This window comes from Orcinus orca, chromosome X (genome assembly GCF_937001465.1).
Source record: "Orcinus orca chromosome X, mOrcOrc1.1, whole genome shotgun sequence".
Lineage (NCBI taxonomy): Eukaryota > Metazoa > Chordata > Mammalia > Artiodactyla > Delphinidae > Orcinus > Orcinus orca.
Window position 1 is genome coordinate 6,909,762 of NC_064580.1, and position 17,354 is coordinate 6,927,115.

A 17,354-nucleotide genomic window follows, 5' to 3' on the forward strand; every position below is an offset into this window, starting at 1 on the left:
TCGGACACAGCTCGTTTATTAACTTTTCCAAGGACCTGGGTCTGGCATTTACATTACAGCCAGATCAGAAAAACGAATGTCAGTGGAGAGTGTCTGATCTGGAAAGCCCCCCCCTGCCATCCCCAAGCGCAGGCTCACGGATCGTCCCTCCTACCACAAAGAGGATCTTGGGGAATACACTAACGTGGTGACGGGAGTGAGATTTGGGGGGATGCTACACCCTGCAGTGCGCTGACTGCAGGCGAGATCACAGTCCTAAGGGATGAGAAACGTGGAGTCTGAGGAAGACGGGATCTGGACCTCTATCTCGTCCTCTCACAGGTCTCCCTGGGCTTTTGGAACAGATTCAGTCTCCTTTCCGTTGCGGGACACACTTGCAATATGGATTTCAATTGTGCTGGAGTCAGAACCTGGAGAGGAAAAAAAGACTGTCACGTGACGGTGTCCGTGTCCGAGAACGTCTTTCACAAGCTTCACAACCGTCTGTATTTAAAAAAGAAAAGTACATGATACTTTCACCTACATGTGGTTAAATCATTCCGAAGGACAAAAGTCCTACAGAATCATCTGGGGCAGCTGATGTATGACCTCCCTGAAGGGAGGTCCACCCTGTCTCCCTTCCTCCAAACCTCACCACTGGGCAGCTCACCGCATCTCAGCCGAACCCTGTGGATGCTGCAGCCCAAACGGAAACAGACTGTTGACACGGGGGAGTTTCGGAGCCCTGGAACACGCTGTCTAAGGGGCCCGAGATCTCAGCTGCCCCAGGGGTCACTCGGGGGCAACAGGGCTCCGGGGTCGCCTGGCCACCTGCTCTCAATTCCACGAGGTGCCCCAAGGACTCCTCTTACTAAAACTTAAGAGGAGGGACGTAGGTAACCATCAGTAGAGTGAAAGCAAACGTCACTCCAGCCAAAAGAGAATCCTGGAGGTCTGTTTAATCACCCCAACAACACACCTTCCTTTAGAAGGTGTGGGAGATCTTTGCAACAGATGTCAGAATTGTTCTTTCTACGGATATCACTCCACAAATAATCCAGGCTCGCCTGCTGGGTGCCAGGTTCTAGGGGGGGTGTGTCCAGAATACAGCGAAGGAAGACGCAGAGAAGGGTGGCCTTTTCAGCGGTGCATGGGGCAGGTGACTGCCCTTCAGGAACATCTCCAAATCCCAACTCCTTTCACCGAGAGGCCCCGTTGACGGCTGCAGCCTCCTCCCCTCATGTCCCTCTGCTTACTCACAACCTCAGGCACATGCTTCTCTTACATCCAAGCTCAGTGCTGCCCCAGGGCCTTTGCACATCTCTCTTTCTGCCCGCAAAGCGCTCCAGATTTTCTCATGGCTCACTCCCGCACTGCATTCAGGTCTCCACTCAAATGTTACCTCCTCAAGGAGGTGTCTGGGATGCATATCTAAAACCACTCTCCTGCCCCCTCTTGACATGTTGTTCTTCGCAGCACTTCTCGCTGCCTTGAATGTTGTACAGTTCTTTGAGACTTTCATTCACAAATGCTGATATAATAATTATTATATAATCATACGGAGAGTCTCAGCGGACAGCGCATTTGTCTACCTTAGTCACCACAGTATCTGTAGTGCCTAAACAAGGCCCCGGCACGATAAACTAACGTTGAATGGCTAAATACCGTGGGGTCACCGCCTTGACGTCCGTGGGACACGGCGCAGGCACCGCAGAGCACTCACGGAGACTAACGTATACAAACCGGCAGGAAGAAGCCCGCAGTAAGAAGAGCCACATGCAGAGTTTCCGAGGACACTTAAGGGGAAAAGGAGAGGCCGTGAGCTCTCTGTGGGCTTGGAAATGCCTGGGGAAGCCGGAGCTACAGGAACAGGTGACGATATTACCCAAGAGGACGCAAGCGCGGGGTCTGCGGCGTGGCCGACACACCACCGTCCCCACCACCACCCACACCCCACAGCGGCCTGCGGCCTCCCACACAGGTCGGAGGGAGCCGCCCCAAGCGTGAAGAGCCCACCAAGGGGCGGGGAAGGAATTCAGACGACGGGGGAAGGGCCGGTGGCTCCGACGGGGAGGGTGGGAGCGGGGAACCTGCGCTTCCGGAGGGGTTCGCTGGCGCTTCCCCGAAGGCTCGGTTCTCTCGGCGTCGCCCGCCGTTCATGAGCGCGTCCTGGGCTCGTGGGAACTTGTGTGCGATTTCTGTGGTCTTTTCAAAAAGCCTCCGGGTTGGAGGGTCACACGGGGGCTCGGGATCAAGATCTGGCCCGTTACCTGACGCTTTGGGACATATTCTGCCCCCCTTTTCAGAGTTCCTGCTTCCTTCCCCGTCCCCCGGGGCTCCACGGAGGAGACCCCTTTGTCTCACGACAAAGCCATGGTGGGGGTGAGGGACTAATTCTCTATCGGTGCATGTGCACATCTGAGTGTGCGTGCAGGAAATGCAGCCGCCAGCGACCTCCCAGTGCCCAAGGGCCGAGCGCCTTCCTAGCAACTCCCGTCAGGGAGCCTTGCAAGCCCAGGCAGGTTCTCGAGAACTTCCTGGCTCCACGCAGACCTAACATTTGGGAAGGCATGTTGGATGCCCCGGTGCCCTCAGCTGCTGCTCTTGGATCCCTTAAAACCTCGAGGCCCTGGATCAGAAATCCCAACCAGGTGGTTAGTTGCATGAGCCATAGAGAGCGTACAACCCCCGGGCCTGCGTCCCCTTCAAGGTGTTGAACTGGGTCCAGCCAGCCCGACAGAGTTGGAGGCCCCGGGGTGTGTTCCCTCCCACACTCCCCTGGCAAACACAACCCATGGCGCCACCTGGTGGTACGTGGAGGGGCAAGTGACGGCAGAGAGAATCACAAAGAATGAGGTGTATGAGACAACAGAGAAATGGGGACGGTAACGGGGAAGTGTGGGAGAGAACAGGGAATTTGGGGAGTGTGAAACTGTGATGGAGGATAAAGAGATGTGGAGAGACGCAATGGTGCGAGAGAGAGTACTGTGGGAAACGGCAGAAACTTGGTGGGAGGTGGGGGAGATACGGAATTGCCGGGCAGAACTGAGAATTATGGGGAAGAGAGTACTGTGGGAGAGACTAGCCGTTGTGGAAGAGAGGCATTGTGGGAGAGAGAACTGTGGGAGATGACGGGCAATTGTCAGCGAGAAGGAATTATGCTGGAGAACAGAAATCTCTCCGAGAAAAAGAATTTGGGGAGCGGTGGAATGCAGTAGCAAAAGGAACTGTAGAAGACAAGAGATTTGTGAGAAACCATGAAGATTCCAGAATTGTGGCAGAAAATGGGAAATTGTGGGAGCAATAGGGGGCTGTGGGAGAAACACAGAACTGTGAGTAAAACAAGGGGTTGTGGGAGTTGATGGAGAATTGTGGGAACAGCAAAGGATTGGGGAGAGAAAGGGCAACTGTGGGTGAGAGGGAATGGTGCAAGAACTAGGGTATTGTGAGAGAGACAGGGAATTGTGCTAAAGACACTTGGGGGGAGAGAAAAGACTGCGAGAGAGAGACAGAGAGAGAGAGACAGACAGACAGACAGACAGTTCCCCCCCTCACTTCCATCCACTGTGTTCTGCATAGGCCACAAGCTTCCTGCCTGTGGACACACTACATGTGCTCTCTTCTAACGACAGCCTTCTTCGTCTCCCCACATGCCCCGCGTCTCGGCCCTACCCCACTGACGCAATCCTTTATACCCTGTGGTCCATCTTGTCCACAGCCACACCCCTATCCCTGTGGCCACGCCCCTCTGCCACAGCAAGGCAAGGCCTGTTCTCAACGCCCCTCGCCGCCAGGCCTCCGCCTAAGACGTGCCCCTTTGTGACCACGCCCCCAGCTCCACTGCCGTCCCGCCGTGCCCCCTGCCGGTGGGCAGGGCTTGGGGGAACCTGGTCCAGGGTGACGTTGAAGGCTAGGGGAGCAGATCTCCTGAGAAATACACACCCCAACCTTTGAAGGCAATGATAAGGTTAAAATATCCATCAGATCCTGAACTTTCCCGTTGTGAGCACAAAGTGTCCCTGTTAAAGAAGGGCCAGAGATCTGACACTACGCTCCGTAAAGCTCATGGACAGAGGAGATAATACTTTAAGGGTTTCTGGTGCTCACCAGATAAAAACCAACCGGGTTTCTGCTTATTTGTGAGAAGTACCCTTTTTTCTTGACTTTTAGTCCCAAGGGAAATCATAAAGATGATTTACGCACAGATCCCCTCAATGAGAATTACGCACAGATCCCCTCAATGTTAGCTGTTGCCATGGTCACGAAGCATGATCATCCAATCAACTCTCCCACATCCATTCGCTAGGCTAGTCCTACAAGCAAATCTGAGTGCATCTCTCCACTTAAAAACCTTAACTGGCCTCTCGCTGGCCACTAGATAAGATGCCAACTCCTTAGCAGAATCTGTAAAAACCCTTCGTTATCTGTTCCCGACCTGCCTCTCCAGCTTCCCACAAATCCCACGCTGTGCCCACCCCTGAACAACGTACAGACATTCTGCCCTAAGTCTCCACACGGGGCGCCCTCCGGGCTTCCTCCCCTCCCATTCCAGTCTTCGGTGCAAGACCCAGTCTGAACATCACCTCCTCCAGAAGCCCTCACCCATGCGCCAACACCAACAGAGGCCCTGCCTTTTCTGTGTTCCTTTAACGCGTCAGACTTTTTAGAATAAAATACAGTATTGTCTTTACTTAACTGACACTTGCAAGTTTCCTACATGATCCTTCCCAGGGACACGCACAGTCCACACACACCGCCCCGCCCCTCAGCTAAAACGCCGTTGACCATGTTGCAGAGGCTCGATGAATATTTGTTCAAACTCGGTTGACTTGTAAGTGCCAGACACCACGTCAGATACTTCCTTTCGGAGGCTCAGTGGAAGCCTGTTGGCCTCGAAGTGAATCCTAAAGTAGAGGCTTAAGGATATGATAAACCAGTCAAGCTTCATCTTAACCGATGCAAACAGGGAGAAGCCTAACTGTATTTACTGCTTCGAGTTTGCATCTCTGGGCTTTTCTCCCACATGTAATAGTACTTTCTGTATTATGAGTAGCTCCCTCCCTTTACTAAAGAGACTAAAAGCAAAGCGGCTGGAAAGGAGGAGAAAGGAAACGGCCCAAGACCAAGCCAGCCGTATCTCATTTCCAAGATTACCACTGTAGGCAGAAGGCTGCCGCTTCCTGAGGGTCCTGGCAGCGGCGTATACAGCCTGTGGTATAAGAACAGGAGTCTCCTGCGTGGGGATCATTCTGCCCTGGGCTTGTTTCCTGACACGTATCCACATCGTTTGCCCAGATCGCTCTGCCTTCATATTTAAACGCAGATTGGAAATTTTCACGGACTCTTTCATTCTCTGTCTCGCCAACATTTGCTCCATGTCTCCGCTCAGGTTATGAATATGTGATGGGATTTAGGTATGCTTACTAGAGTTAGCATTTATGGAATACCCTCTGTGTCCCAGCACTATTTAAGCACATAGCACAAAGATCTATTTAATCTTACGAAAATCACTGTCGTTAGCACCCTGTTAGAGGTCAAGAAATACTGAGTGAGATTTGCAGGAAGGGCTGTAGTCCTCAGCTCACTTGGAGGAGGCCGAGATGGACAGTCCTGCGCCCAGAAGCCACGAGCCCTCCCTGGAGGGTGTCATCGTGGCTCCTGCGTAGCAAGTCCATTCCTTATACTTAGACCATATGTCACCTTGCTTCTAACAAGCTTGGCAAATGTTGCTTTTATTCAAAGAAAGTGCTTACTCATTATAAAGTCTTACTAAAAAAATTGGTTAAGAAGATCTCAACTCTTTTTCCCCAGCTCTTTTGAGATATATTTGACACAGTACCCCAACTCTATGTTACTAAGAATTCTTTAAATCTTACGTCTAGGAAGTCTTTACAGCTTACAATTAATTACTCTTAGGCCTTTTAGAACTAATTTCCCATCAAAAATGTGTAATTTAACATAATTATTACAAACGACTGTTGGGCCCTTACCACGTGCAGTGGTCAAGCATGAGTGCAAGATGGTACATGGGTTGCAGGGTGATGCATTCTGGTTAAAAGCATTTGCAACCAGCCCCAGTGTAATAAAGTGGGAAGAGGGAGGGGCTCCAGGGCCTCAGTGGGGACAGAAGGAGGGCATGGGGTGGCCTCCTCCCCAAGCAGCATTTGTGGGAATCAACCCCCCGACCCCCAGAAGAGGTGCTGCAAACATGTGTCCGCTTCTTGTAAAGAATTTCCAGTCTTGTTACTCAATGCTAACAGCAAAATGTCTGCTCAAGAAGAATCTTTCAAGGGAATAAAGGTCTGCATAGACCAGGGACAGTAAAATTAATCAGTTATCATAACCATGACAGCCCCTGAGATTTCGTTAGGAATAAGGATCATAGGTCTAGTGATTTTTCTCTCTCATTACCCATCTTGATTAGAATATAAGTGAGCTTTTTGTAATAGTAAATTCAGAATACAGAGCAAATGATAAATTATAAGGTTACAGTATGTTTAATGAAAAGTACATATAATAGTTTATATATTTTATAAATATATAAATTTATATATATAAATATATATAAATGTATATATAAATGTATATATATATTTATATATATAAATAGTATACATGAATATATAAATATAAAATGTATGTAATAGGTTTAGTAGACGGCAATCTTTAGAGAGACATTATTGGGGCCTTGAACTTTCTTCCTCCTTGTCGGCTGGGTTAATAGACATAACCCCAAATCAGATTAAACAGGAGTTTAAAAACAGGACCCATCTGAGGACCACAGTGCTAGAGTCTTGAAATGAAAAGGGCATATCAGAAGAGCCAGCACCGGACGACCAGCGTGTTCCCTTAAATGTCCCCGAATGAGGTGGACAGACCAAGCGGCATCTAAAAGCTGCTGAGCTCAGGTCGTACCATTCATTGTCTGACGGCAAACGTTCGTGACAGGTCGTACCATTCATTGTCTGACGGCAAACGTTCGCGACAGGTCGTACCATTCGTTGTCTTACGGCAAACGTTCGCGACGGGTTTGAAGTGGCAGTTTTGCTCCTATTCAAAAGGCCGTCCAGCCCAAGGTGGAGCCGCTTATAATTATTACAAGGCTACGGTGCTTAATAACTAGAGGAAAGGTACCACTGTCATAGTAAAAGGAGAGGTGGATGACGCGATGAGGCCTAACACTGTCACTTTCCACTCTCGCCTTGAAGCAGGTTCCAGACATCAGGACAGAGATGCTATGCACCAGCCACGTGGCCGTTGATAAAGCACTTCCAGGGGAGCCGGGGCCCCGCCGTCCGCCTGCCTCGGCGGAGGGGCTCTTACCTTCAGACAGCAGGCTCACGGCCTCGTCGGAAGTGTGCCCGCCGGCCCGCACCTCCTTCCTGGCAGCGGGGCTCTCCCGGGGCTCACGCGAGCCCCTCAGGGACGGGGGACTCCGCTCGGCGGCCGAGGTGCTCATCGATTCCCACTGGATCTCCTTCCTGGGGGCCTGAAAAGCCGGGCGGCAGCCTGTCCAGCCGTAGAAGGCCAGGGACAACAGGAACCCTTGGGCTGGATTCAGTATCCCCTGGCAGGGAGGACAGAGAGACAGAGGGGTGAGTCAGGGTGGGACGGTGGGAATCAGAGCACTGGGTGCTCCCAGGGTGACTCGGGGCCCGCTGGGCTGGCCTCACTGCGACCTGCCCCACTGGCCGGTGTGGGGCGAAACAGATTGGCTGGCGGTGCTGGGCCCTCAAAGGTGCCTGAAGACACAGGAGGTGGGGTGGGGAGAGGACCTGAGTCAGACCAGGGGGAAGGCGGGAGAGGGAAGGCCCTGCGCGGCCCAGCCGGGCTGTCTCACCTCTGGCCCGTGGCCGTGCTCCCTCGCAGGGACTCGGGGCCCTGCCCCTCGCGCCCCTGTTAGGATGTGACTGCACAAAGGCACCTGAGCCTGTCAGTCCAGGAAACTCTGCTTACGTGTGGTCCCTGCACGTGACCACGGCACGGGCAGGGGTGGAGGCAGGCAGTGTGGGTCTTACCCTCCTGCGTCAGCTTTCCCCCGACTCTGAAGCAACATGCATTTTAATTCTGTGTAGGGCACCGTGCATCTCTCCACGAACAGCTCGTGCGTGGCTTTTTGTATTTGGAAATGCAATATAATGAAAACACTGAGGGAGGCGACCCATGCTCCTTCCACCTTATCATGATTTTGTGTCTTTCTCGCCAATGTTCTCTCACGCACGTGTTACTAGGTGGTTGGAATCAGTAGAATTAGTAGACCTTGCATGTTTCATGGAGCACTAGATTTCACAGTTGCCATTTTGTTACACTGTCATCTTCGACACCGGCACAACATTCCTCAAGATCACAGACCATCATTAACTTAACCGTTCCCTTCTGTTTCAAACAATGTGGGTTACCGATAACGCTTTATAATTACGGACAATGTTATAAGCAATACCTACATCCCTATGGTTTTTTCAGTCTGAAACATTTCTTCAAGAGAAATTCCCTGATATTTTAAATCAGCCTGAAAGGTCTGATTCACTTGCCAAGTTGATTTACCAGAGTCATGTCCATTTAATAACGACCCCAACACTGAATGAAAACAGCTAGCTCGTGGACCCAGGCCAGATGTTAGCATCCCAGGAAGCTATTCAACTCCCTGCATATTTAAATAACATATAGATCATACTTCTGAGTGGTTTTATCCCTTCTGTTTTTTTTTTTTTCTTTAGGAAGAACATTTTAAATTAAGATAGACCTACCATCATGAACCATGTGGTCTCGGCTGCATTTCTGACCTGTTTCAGAGAGTCTCCATTGATATCTGGTTGCATTTCAAGATAGAATAAAAGGCTTTCATTGATGATATTCGACACCCAACTGTTAGAAAGAAAATGGCCCACAGGTGAAGAGAACATGTGACATAATTCTTTTTTTTTTTTTTTTTTTTTGTGGTACGCGGGCCTCTCACTGTTGTGGCCTCTCCCGTTGCCGAGCACAGGCTCCGGACGCGCAGGCTCAGCGGCCATGGCTCACGGGCCCAGCCGCTCCGCGGCATGTGGGATCTTCCCGGACCGGGGCACGAACCCGTGTCCCCTGCATCGGCAGGCGGAGACTCTCAACCACTGCGCCACCAGGTAAGCCCCCACAATTCATTTTTAACGCTGGGGGTCAGGGACCATGCCTCCCGACACCTAGAAGTCCTGGGGCGGGGGCAGTGCCTGCTTAGCAGCAAGGAGGACGCAGCACACCAAGAACCTGACGTAAGACGTGCCACCCCTCTCAGCCCAAAGCAGAGACCAACGTATCCTTCCGATGGTCGCACTCAACACCACATCAGGCGGAAGGTTCTAGCACATGTCAAATAATCCAGAGTTCATCCTTCCTCTGAAGAGTAAGCTAATGTTTTGATGGAGACCAAAACAAATCTTGACATTTTATGTTTGAATTTTTTGAGGTCATTGTTGGCAGGGAGGTGACGTTTGAAACCACAAGCTCAGTGTATTTTTAGAGGGAGCTAATGTACGTCTCTCGTAGGAGACTGTGCAAACAAACCTGCTCGCATCACATCAATCATTAACACAACAAAGGCGTGCTCTGCCTTGCGAAGCATTGCTTCACCACAGCGAAGTGTTTCCTGATTCCAGTCGATTTTGCATTGGTCACAGGTCTATGCCCAGCACACCCACTTGAAACGCTGGGGCAGGACACCTGTGGTGCGAGGTGGGGTGGGTGGGGGAATGGGGGTGGGTGGACAGTTGAGGACAGGAAGATTGCTCTCTACCCTTCTTTTTTTATTATTATTTTTATTTTTTTGGCCGTGCCACGCAGCTTGTGGGATCTTAGTTCCCCAACCAGGGATGGAACCCATGTCCCCTGCAGTGGAAGCGTGGAGTGCTAACCATTGGACCGCCGGGGAAGTCCCACTCTCTACCTTTCTTGCCTGAGCGGTGAGTCATAACACTAAAGATGGGCCCTTGCCCTTGTATCTTGTCAGATACAGGAATCCTGGTGTCAAGACTGATGCAAGGACTTCCCTGGTGGTCCAGTGGTTAGGACTCCACGCTTCCACTACAGGACGTGCGGGTTCGATCCCTGGTCGGGGAACTAAGATCCCACATGCTGCGCGGCAAAAAAAAAAAAAAAAAAAAAAAGCCTGCTGCCAATGGGTGGACTTAGAAGGCACTTGATTTAAATGCTAACCCCAGCGACGGGGCAAAACTCCGGAGGCATATGGGTGGGACGCAACAAAACTAAACTCGGGACTTTTCGTTCTTAGGGCTCTTTATGTAGTTTGAGTAGATGTGAATAGCTTTCCAGAAGTTCACAGATGGTAGACTTGCCTTCCTGTCTCGCAAGCATTTCCTCCAAAGGCACCTAGCACAAGTTTCAAAAATTTCCTCTCCGAAGACTCTTCCCTTTGGAACTTTCAGGTCACACTTGGAAAAGCAAATGACAGGCGGTTTGCATTTCCCTTCCCAGGGACAGTTTTTAAAAAAAAGAAGAAAGGTTACCAAATAATGAAAACCAGCATTATTTTGAAAAATCGGGTCTTGATCACGTCTCCCATCCGCCTCTCGTTCTCCGTGTAAACTCCTTGACTTCCTTTTAGTAAAGAGGCCACTGTAAAGAGCAGAGGGGAACAGCACGTCATTTCGTTATTTACGTTTCCCGCGTGCAGAGGAAGGGCAGTAAAGCGGGTGGGGGCTCCGAAGCAGAGCCAGGAGAGCGTGACGCCCGGCGAGACCCGGCCGTGCTTTCCTCACCACCTGCACGTGGGACTTCTCGGAGACTCACGGGAATATAGTTTTTAAACGTTTACTATGGAATCACTTTAGATTTACACAAGATTGGCAAAGACAGTACCAGGAGTTCCCGTATACCTACACCCAGCTGTCCCCAGAGTTAACATCTTACACAACCATAGTCACATTGGTCACCATGAAGAAATCAACACTGGTACAGTGCTGTTAACTACACTCGGATTTTATCTGGGTTTTACTAGTTCGGGAACTATATCTGTTTACGGTTTATATTTTTTACTGTAAAAATAATGCATGCTCACTATTTTAAAATGTTGAAAGATTTGACATTTATCCTTGTAGACAAGTTGGAAAATATAAAAAAGTTTAGAAAAGAATTGATAACCCGTAGTTCACCCAGAGACAACCATCGTTAGCATCTTAGTGTATTTCCTTCCAGTCTTCTTTCTATAAGTCATTTTCATTTGTTTGATGTAATCAAATCACTATTTTTTAATGCAATTTTGTTAAAAAAAAAGCTATATTTAATAGACTAGTTTTTTGGGGGGAGGGGTTTTTTGTTTTTAATTTTTATTGGCATATAGTTGATTTACAATGTTGTGTTAGTTTCAGGTGTACAGCACACTAGTTTTAAATGCAGATATGCAAAGAGCTGCAGTGATTTTTCTCTCCCTAGTGGTAGAGCACTTCACTTAGGTTCAATTTCTGCAACCCACAGCTGATCATCAAGTGACCTTTCTGTTAAGGTGTGTTTCTTTCTTCTCATTCTGCCCGTGAGGGACCCACAGGGCGGCATGAGGGGCCTGGAGACTTGCCTCGGGGCACGTTTCCTTGAGGACGGGATGGGGGCTGGAATGTAGGTCCCCTGCCTTGGCCCGGAGGTCTGTCCAGTGCATTCTGCTGACTCACAAGATCCCTTTCACCCAGTTCTTCCTGATGCATTTGACTCACTTCCTGTGCTCTCCTTCCTGTTTACTGCCCAAGTGGGAGAAGACACAGGCCCAGACATCACGGGGAGGGCCCAGGCTCCCAGGACGGCTCAGTCCACATCCATCCCTTCCCCTCGGCTGCCCTTTCCTTTCCTGATCCCGTCTCCCCTCCGCAGTTTTCCAAGGCCACTCGGGTCCTCCGGGGCATGCCCATGGCAGACTCAGGAGGAGCCCAGACAGAAGTGAAACGTCCCCTGGTCCCGGCTTTGAGCTAGCAGACGTTGGCCAAGGACTCGTACAGCCCATAATTGAGTAGGCTCGCTCCCTGTCGTTCATTAAACCCCCTCACTTTCCCCAGCTGTATTGTGCTCCTGTCTGGAGGATGACAAATGAGGTCCGTGGTCCTAGATAATGATCAGAGCCCGTGGCCTGGGGCCGTAGCCGTGGCCTCGCCCCCAGAGCACTTCCCTGGGTTTACCTGCAGTCACTGTCTTTCGGAACAGGATGGGGTTGGCCACGAGGACGAGCAGCAGAGGCAAGTACGTGGTGACATAGTGGGGGATGGCGTGCTCCAGACCCCTGTCACACCTGAGGGAGGAAAGCCGGGTCATTCTCCAAAACACCGGGGCTTTGCCTGAGATACGCCGACTCATCTGCAAGTCGAGACAAGAGGACCAGATCGAAGGAAACACACAGATCGGCTTCTGACTCTGCCCGAAGGAAAGCTGACTCCTGTCTCACGTCTGCGGACAAGCATTAAATCACAGAAGAAGGAGGGTCAGTCAGGGTTCTGTGAAATCACAGAAGAAGGAGGGTCAGTCACGGTTCTGTGTGTCTCGTGAATCAGGGAGCTTTCAAAGTTCCCTGCTGGGAAAAGCTGAAGAGGGGAAAAGGCGCTCTGGGGTGGTGGATCCCCCCAACTCCCCCACTGGGTCTCTCAAACAAGGGGGTCTCCCCCTACTTGTCTTTCAAACAAGACAAAGGCGTTCTACGAACCTGCTGGGTTTTCGGCACTTACTACGCATGTGCTAAGCCTGGCTGACACCACGCATAGGATCCAAGCTCTGTCCTCGACCAGCTCAAAATACCCGAGCCTCACACGGCACAGGATATCTGTTGTCATGGTGGCAGGTAATCATTTCAGGGGTTCTTTTCGGGGAGGGGGACCCGGATTTCTACTGATGGGTCTTGAGAATCGTCCATCACCACAGGACACAGTGGGTGCCACACACAGGTATGCTACCGAGGCCGGGGCTCTCAGTTAAAAAATACACAGGGTAGAGGAAAACGGCAAAGAGGAAGAGAGAATCCGAAGCAGAGAGGATGTTGCCCAGGCCCGACCCCAGACGGGGTGGAAAAGCAGAGGAGGGAACAGCTCCTGTGGCCACGGAAGGTGGAGTGATAAAAATGCTACTGCTCTCGTTTTCATACGTATGAAGTGCTCACACCAGAGGGGAAAGTGGCTGAAAGTGCATGGAAACAGGGAAGAAAAATGCAGTGCCCATCTTTGTTGCCTTAAGGATGACAGTACCACCTGAGGATGGTGCCTTCTTTTTGTTTTTTTGTTTGCGTGTTTTGTTTTTTACCCTGAAAGCCGTATTTTATTGGAGTATGGTTGACTTACAATGTTGTGTTGCTACCTTCTTTTATTTTATTATTATTATTTTTTTTGCTACCTCCTTTCTAACAGAAGCTTTCCTCTTCAGCTGTGAAAGCTAAACTGTGGTCTGGAAGGGCTTGAGGGGAGAAAGGGAAACAAGAGGGGGAAGAGATGAGATTCGGGTGCCTGTACTGAATGTAAGGAACAAACGAGAGAGGGTGGGAGCCTGCAGGGCGCCAAGGGCTCTGGGTCGTCGTGGGCTCTGAGGGTGGATACGAGGAAGGATGGAGATGCTTCAGGGGGCGGCCTGGAGACCGCGGGGCACCTTGGCGTTCCTGAGTGTCCGTGCAGCAACGGCTCCCTCGCGCTCAGACGCAACGTCCCAGGATCTCACAGGTGGAGGCCAGAGATAAAAACTCCCTTTCCAATTAAGCGCATCCCTCTGTAACAGCTGCTAACTCTGTATTTGTCCTTTTAGGGTTCCTGGGGAGAGTGGGCTGTTTGGAGGGATCTACACAGAGGCCACAAAGCAACACCAACGTGGAGACATCTGAGTGAGTGGCTACAAGAAATCGAAAAAGAAGGGGCAGAAACGGTCTACACCACAGGTCAGCAAACTTTTCCTGTAAAGGAGCAGATAGTCAATATTTTAGCCTCCAGAACCCTCATAGCCTCTGTCAAACTACTCAGCTCTAATGTGTAACTGGCCATAGACCATACATACACACATGGGCACGGCTGTGTGCGAATAAAGCTTTATTTACAAGAGCAGGGCAGAGGGCCGGATCTGTCCTGAGGGCTGCGCTGTGCTGATCCCGGGTGTACACTGCCCTGAAGTCACAGACGAAGAGACAATGTCCAACCTCTGTTCTTCAGCTTTCCATTGAAAATTAGAGTATATATCCTTGGAGGGACCTTGAGGCTTTACAGATGGTTGCACTGATGGGGTTTTAAACTTGAAGAAATGCCTGAGACAATTTCAGAGGCCACGTCGCCCAGTGTCTGTGTTCAGAACAGCACAGGATGGAGAGAGGTGAGAAAGTGCAGACAGCAGAGGCTTAAAATAAGCTCAAGAGCGAGCGACCCTTTGCGTCTTTCAGCCATCTCCAACTCATTCTTGGGACGCTCAACTCACCTGCTCGCCCAGAGGAAGCTGGTTTGAAGAATGAAAAATACACAGTGGGCAGGGGAAGGCTGCGTCCGTCTGGAGGGGGACAGGCCTGGAGGCTGGCACACAGGCTGGTACGGGGGAGCCGTGCCCCCAGCTCTGCATCCACACCGCGCACAACACCGACCCACACGCAGGGGACAGGCAGAGGCAGGGACGCTAACTCAAGGTGCCAGCCACTGTGCTCTCAGCTGCACAGATCCAGGGATGGCCTGCCCGCCCGCTCGGGGTCAGCGCCCGGGCGTCTCCTGCAAGAGGGGCGGGGGGCGGGGGGTCCAGGCGTCGGGGGGAGTGGGCTTGCTGGGAGCCCCGGCTTACCTGGCCACGGAAGGGTAGTACAGCATGAATGCTCCCTCCACGCAGAGCAGTGCGGCCAGGCCCCAGGCCATCATGTGGTAGAGCAGGATGGTACTGGGGGAAGAAGGGGCAGAGGGGCGGCCACGCCTGAGGTCCAGCACTGAACAAGCCCCGAGCTCCGCGAGCGGCAGGAAGATGCACACAGAGCAGACCCTTGGCAAACAGCTGCCCGATTTTGCCTGGGAGGTTTTTATTTTTCCTCTGATTGAGGTGAAATTCATATAACATCAAACTCACCATTTAAAAATGAGCAACTCAGCGGCATTTAGGACATCTACAGTGCCGTGCAAGCACCCCCTCTATCCAGTTCCAGAACCTGTTCATCCCCCCAGCAGGAAACCCGGACCCATCCGGTGGGCTTTCCCCATCCTGCTTGTGCCCCCGGCCCTGGTAACCACTCATCTACCCCCCGTCTCTGTGGATTTGCCTGTTCCGGACATTTCATCCAAGGGGAGTCACACACGACGTGGCCTTTTATGTCTGGCTTCTTTCCCTCAACCTAAGCCTTTCAAGATTGAGAGGAGGGGACTTCCCTGGTGGCACAGTGGTTAAAACTGCACGCTCCCACTGCAGAGGGCCCGGGTTCTATCCCTGGTCGAGGAACTAGATCCCACATGCATGCTGCAACTAAGAGTTTGCATACCACAACTAAGGAGCCTGCATGCCTCAACTAAGGAGCCCGCCTGCTGCAACTAAGGAGCGCGCATGCCGCGACTCAGGAGCAGGTGACCGCAACTAAGGAGCCTGCCTGCCACAACTAAGACCTGGCACAACTAACTAACTAACTAACTAAATAAATAAATAAAAGATTGAGAGGAGTGAGGCACGGGTACCTCATAATTCCTCCTAAGTGCCTGGCTCCCCCAGTAGGCAAGCAACTCCTGGCCTCTGTCCTTCCTGAAGTCACCTCCGTACCTAATATGCAAGCGTCTTAATGCTCAGTCCAAACCAAGAAGAAGGTCTCTAAGAAATGCGTGGTTGTTCGACGTTCCAGGACAGCGGGGAGGTTTCCCATCTTGTCCCCCTACCCCCCATTCCCTGCATAGTTCAAATTCTCTCATCGTTACCATCTCCATCCTTCACCTCTGTACTCCCACACACCCCACCCTGTCCCCCGGAGAGATTCGAGGCAGCCAGCCTTGCAGGTGGGGTCAGGACGATGGACCACCTGAGCCCGTGCAGAGCTACCTCGCTCTTCCAAGACAGCCTTTGTTTGCCTCTTCTGTGCAATGGGACGTGGCCCGGGGCTGCTCCCTCAGAGGTGCCCACTGTTACTCAAAACTCTGCCAGATGGGACTTCCCTGATGGCGCACTGGTTAAGAATCCACCTGCCAATGCAGGGGGACACGGGTTCGAGCCCTGGTCCGGGAAGATCCCACATGCCGCGGAGCAACTCAGCCTGTGCGCCACAACTACTGAGCCCGTGTGCCACAACTACTGAGGCCGCGTGCCACAACTACTGAAGCCTGCGCGCCTAGAGCCCGAGCTCCGCCACAAGAGAAGCCACCTCAACGAGAAGCCCGAAGAGTAGCCCCTGCTCGCTGCAACTAGAGAAAGTCCACGCACAGCAACAAAGACCCAACGCAGCCAAAACTAAATGAATAAAATAAATTTTTAAAAAAACCCTCTGCCAGACGCCTGGCAGAGGGTGCAGCCCCTGGCCCATCAGGACTTTAACCCTGCGGACCCGCCGTGGGGACAAAGGGCGTGGTCAGGGATGCGGTGAAGGACGCCCTTCTACAAGGAGACGGGAGGGAAGAGAGATGGCCCAGAGGGCATGCTTCAGGGAGGAAACACTGCACAGCCGGCCCACTGGGCGGCCACGCGGACGCGGCTGCACCTTCGCCTCCCCTGGCACTGATGGTTCTGGAGCAGCCCTTCCCTGCCCGTCCGGCTTTGGGAGCGTGCGGGGGTCTGTCCTGCCCACAAGTCACAGGCTTTGCCGGACACTCAGGAAACTAAGGAGCAGCTTTGCGCAGGGGCTGGCTGTGGCAGGGTGGCATCTGCGTTCCACACGCCAAGCCTGGGCTGCAGGGAGCCGCTGGGGTCATCTCCTGGGTGGGAGGGCGAGGCCAGCTCGCGTTCCCCAAAGCCCGGCCCTCGGTTCCCCTCGGCCCCAAACGCCCACGAGGGGGGGAAGTCAGAGCCGGCCGCGGGACCCAGGCCGCGGCCACGTCAATAACCGATACAGCCAGAAAGCCACACCCATGTGGCCGTGGCGGATCGATCCGGGGCAGCCCCGGCTGAAGACCCTCATCCCTTTTTCTGACGGCAAGCCAGTTTTCACGTGCAGGCACGCGAAGGCCCCTCCGCCCCCCACGACCCTCTTTGCTCTCACACTCCCCTTTTCTTAGGGCAAGCAGAGCTTCTCCCGGGATCTCAGGTGCCGGCCGGCATGGCTAAAACGTGCGTCTCCCGCACCTGGAGCCCAAGAGGCAGTTTACATGTTAACTTTCAATCTGCCTTACTGACATTGCTTAGGGAAAATTCTCCCGCGCCAAAGGAAACAGCTAAATGCTGGAAGGATCTAGAAGGGAATGTGGAGTTTAATCCAGCCATACCGGAGGAGTCTG

The 17,354-nt window shown here is 52.1% G+C and overlaps 1 protein-coding gene across 1 annotated transcript in view; it reads right to left on the reverse strand.

Annotated features, from left to right (window-relative positions):
- Positions 1–17,354, reverse strand: part of GPR143 (G protein-coupled receptor 143) — a 26,105-nt gene continuing 8,751 nt past the window's right edge. Inside the window, exons 4-9 of the mRNA XM_004265421.4 lie at positions 14,743–14,835; positions 12,135–12,244; positions 10,479–10,587; positions 8,727–8,844; positions 7,303–7,546; positions 1–410 (exon numbers count right to left, since the gene is read on the reverse strand). Of these exons, the coding sequence (XP_004265469.2) occupies positions 316–410; positions 7,303–7,546; positions 8,727–8,844; positions 10,479–10,587; positions 12,135–12,244; positions 14,743–14,835 (769 nt within the window). The 3' untranslated portion in view covers positions 1–315. The remainder of the gene's footprint in view (positions 411–7,302; positions 7,547–8,726; positions 8,845–10,478; positions 10,588–12,134; positions 12,245–14,742; positions 14,836–17,354) is intronic.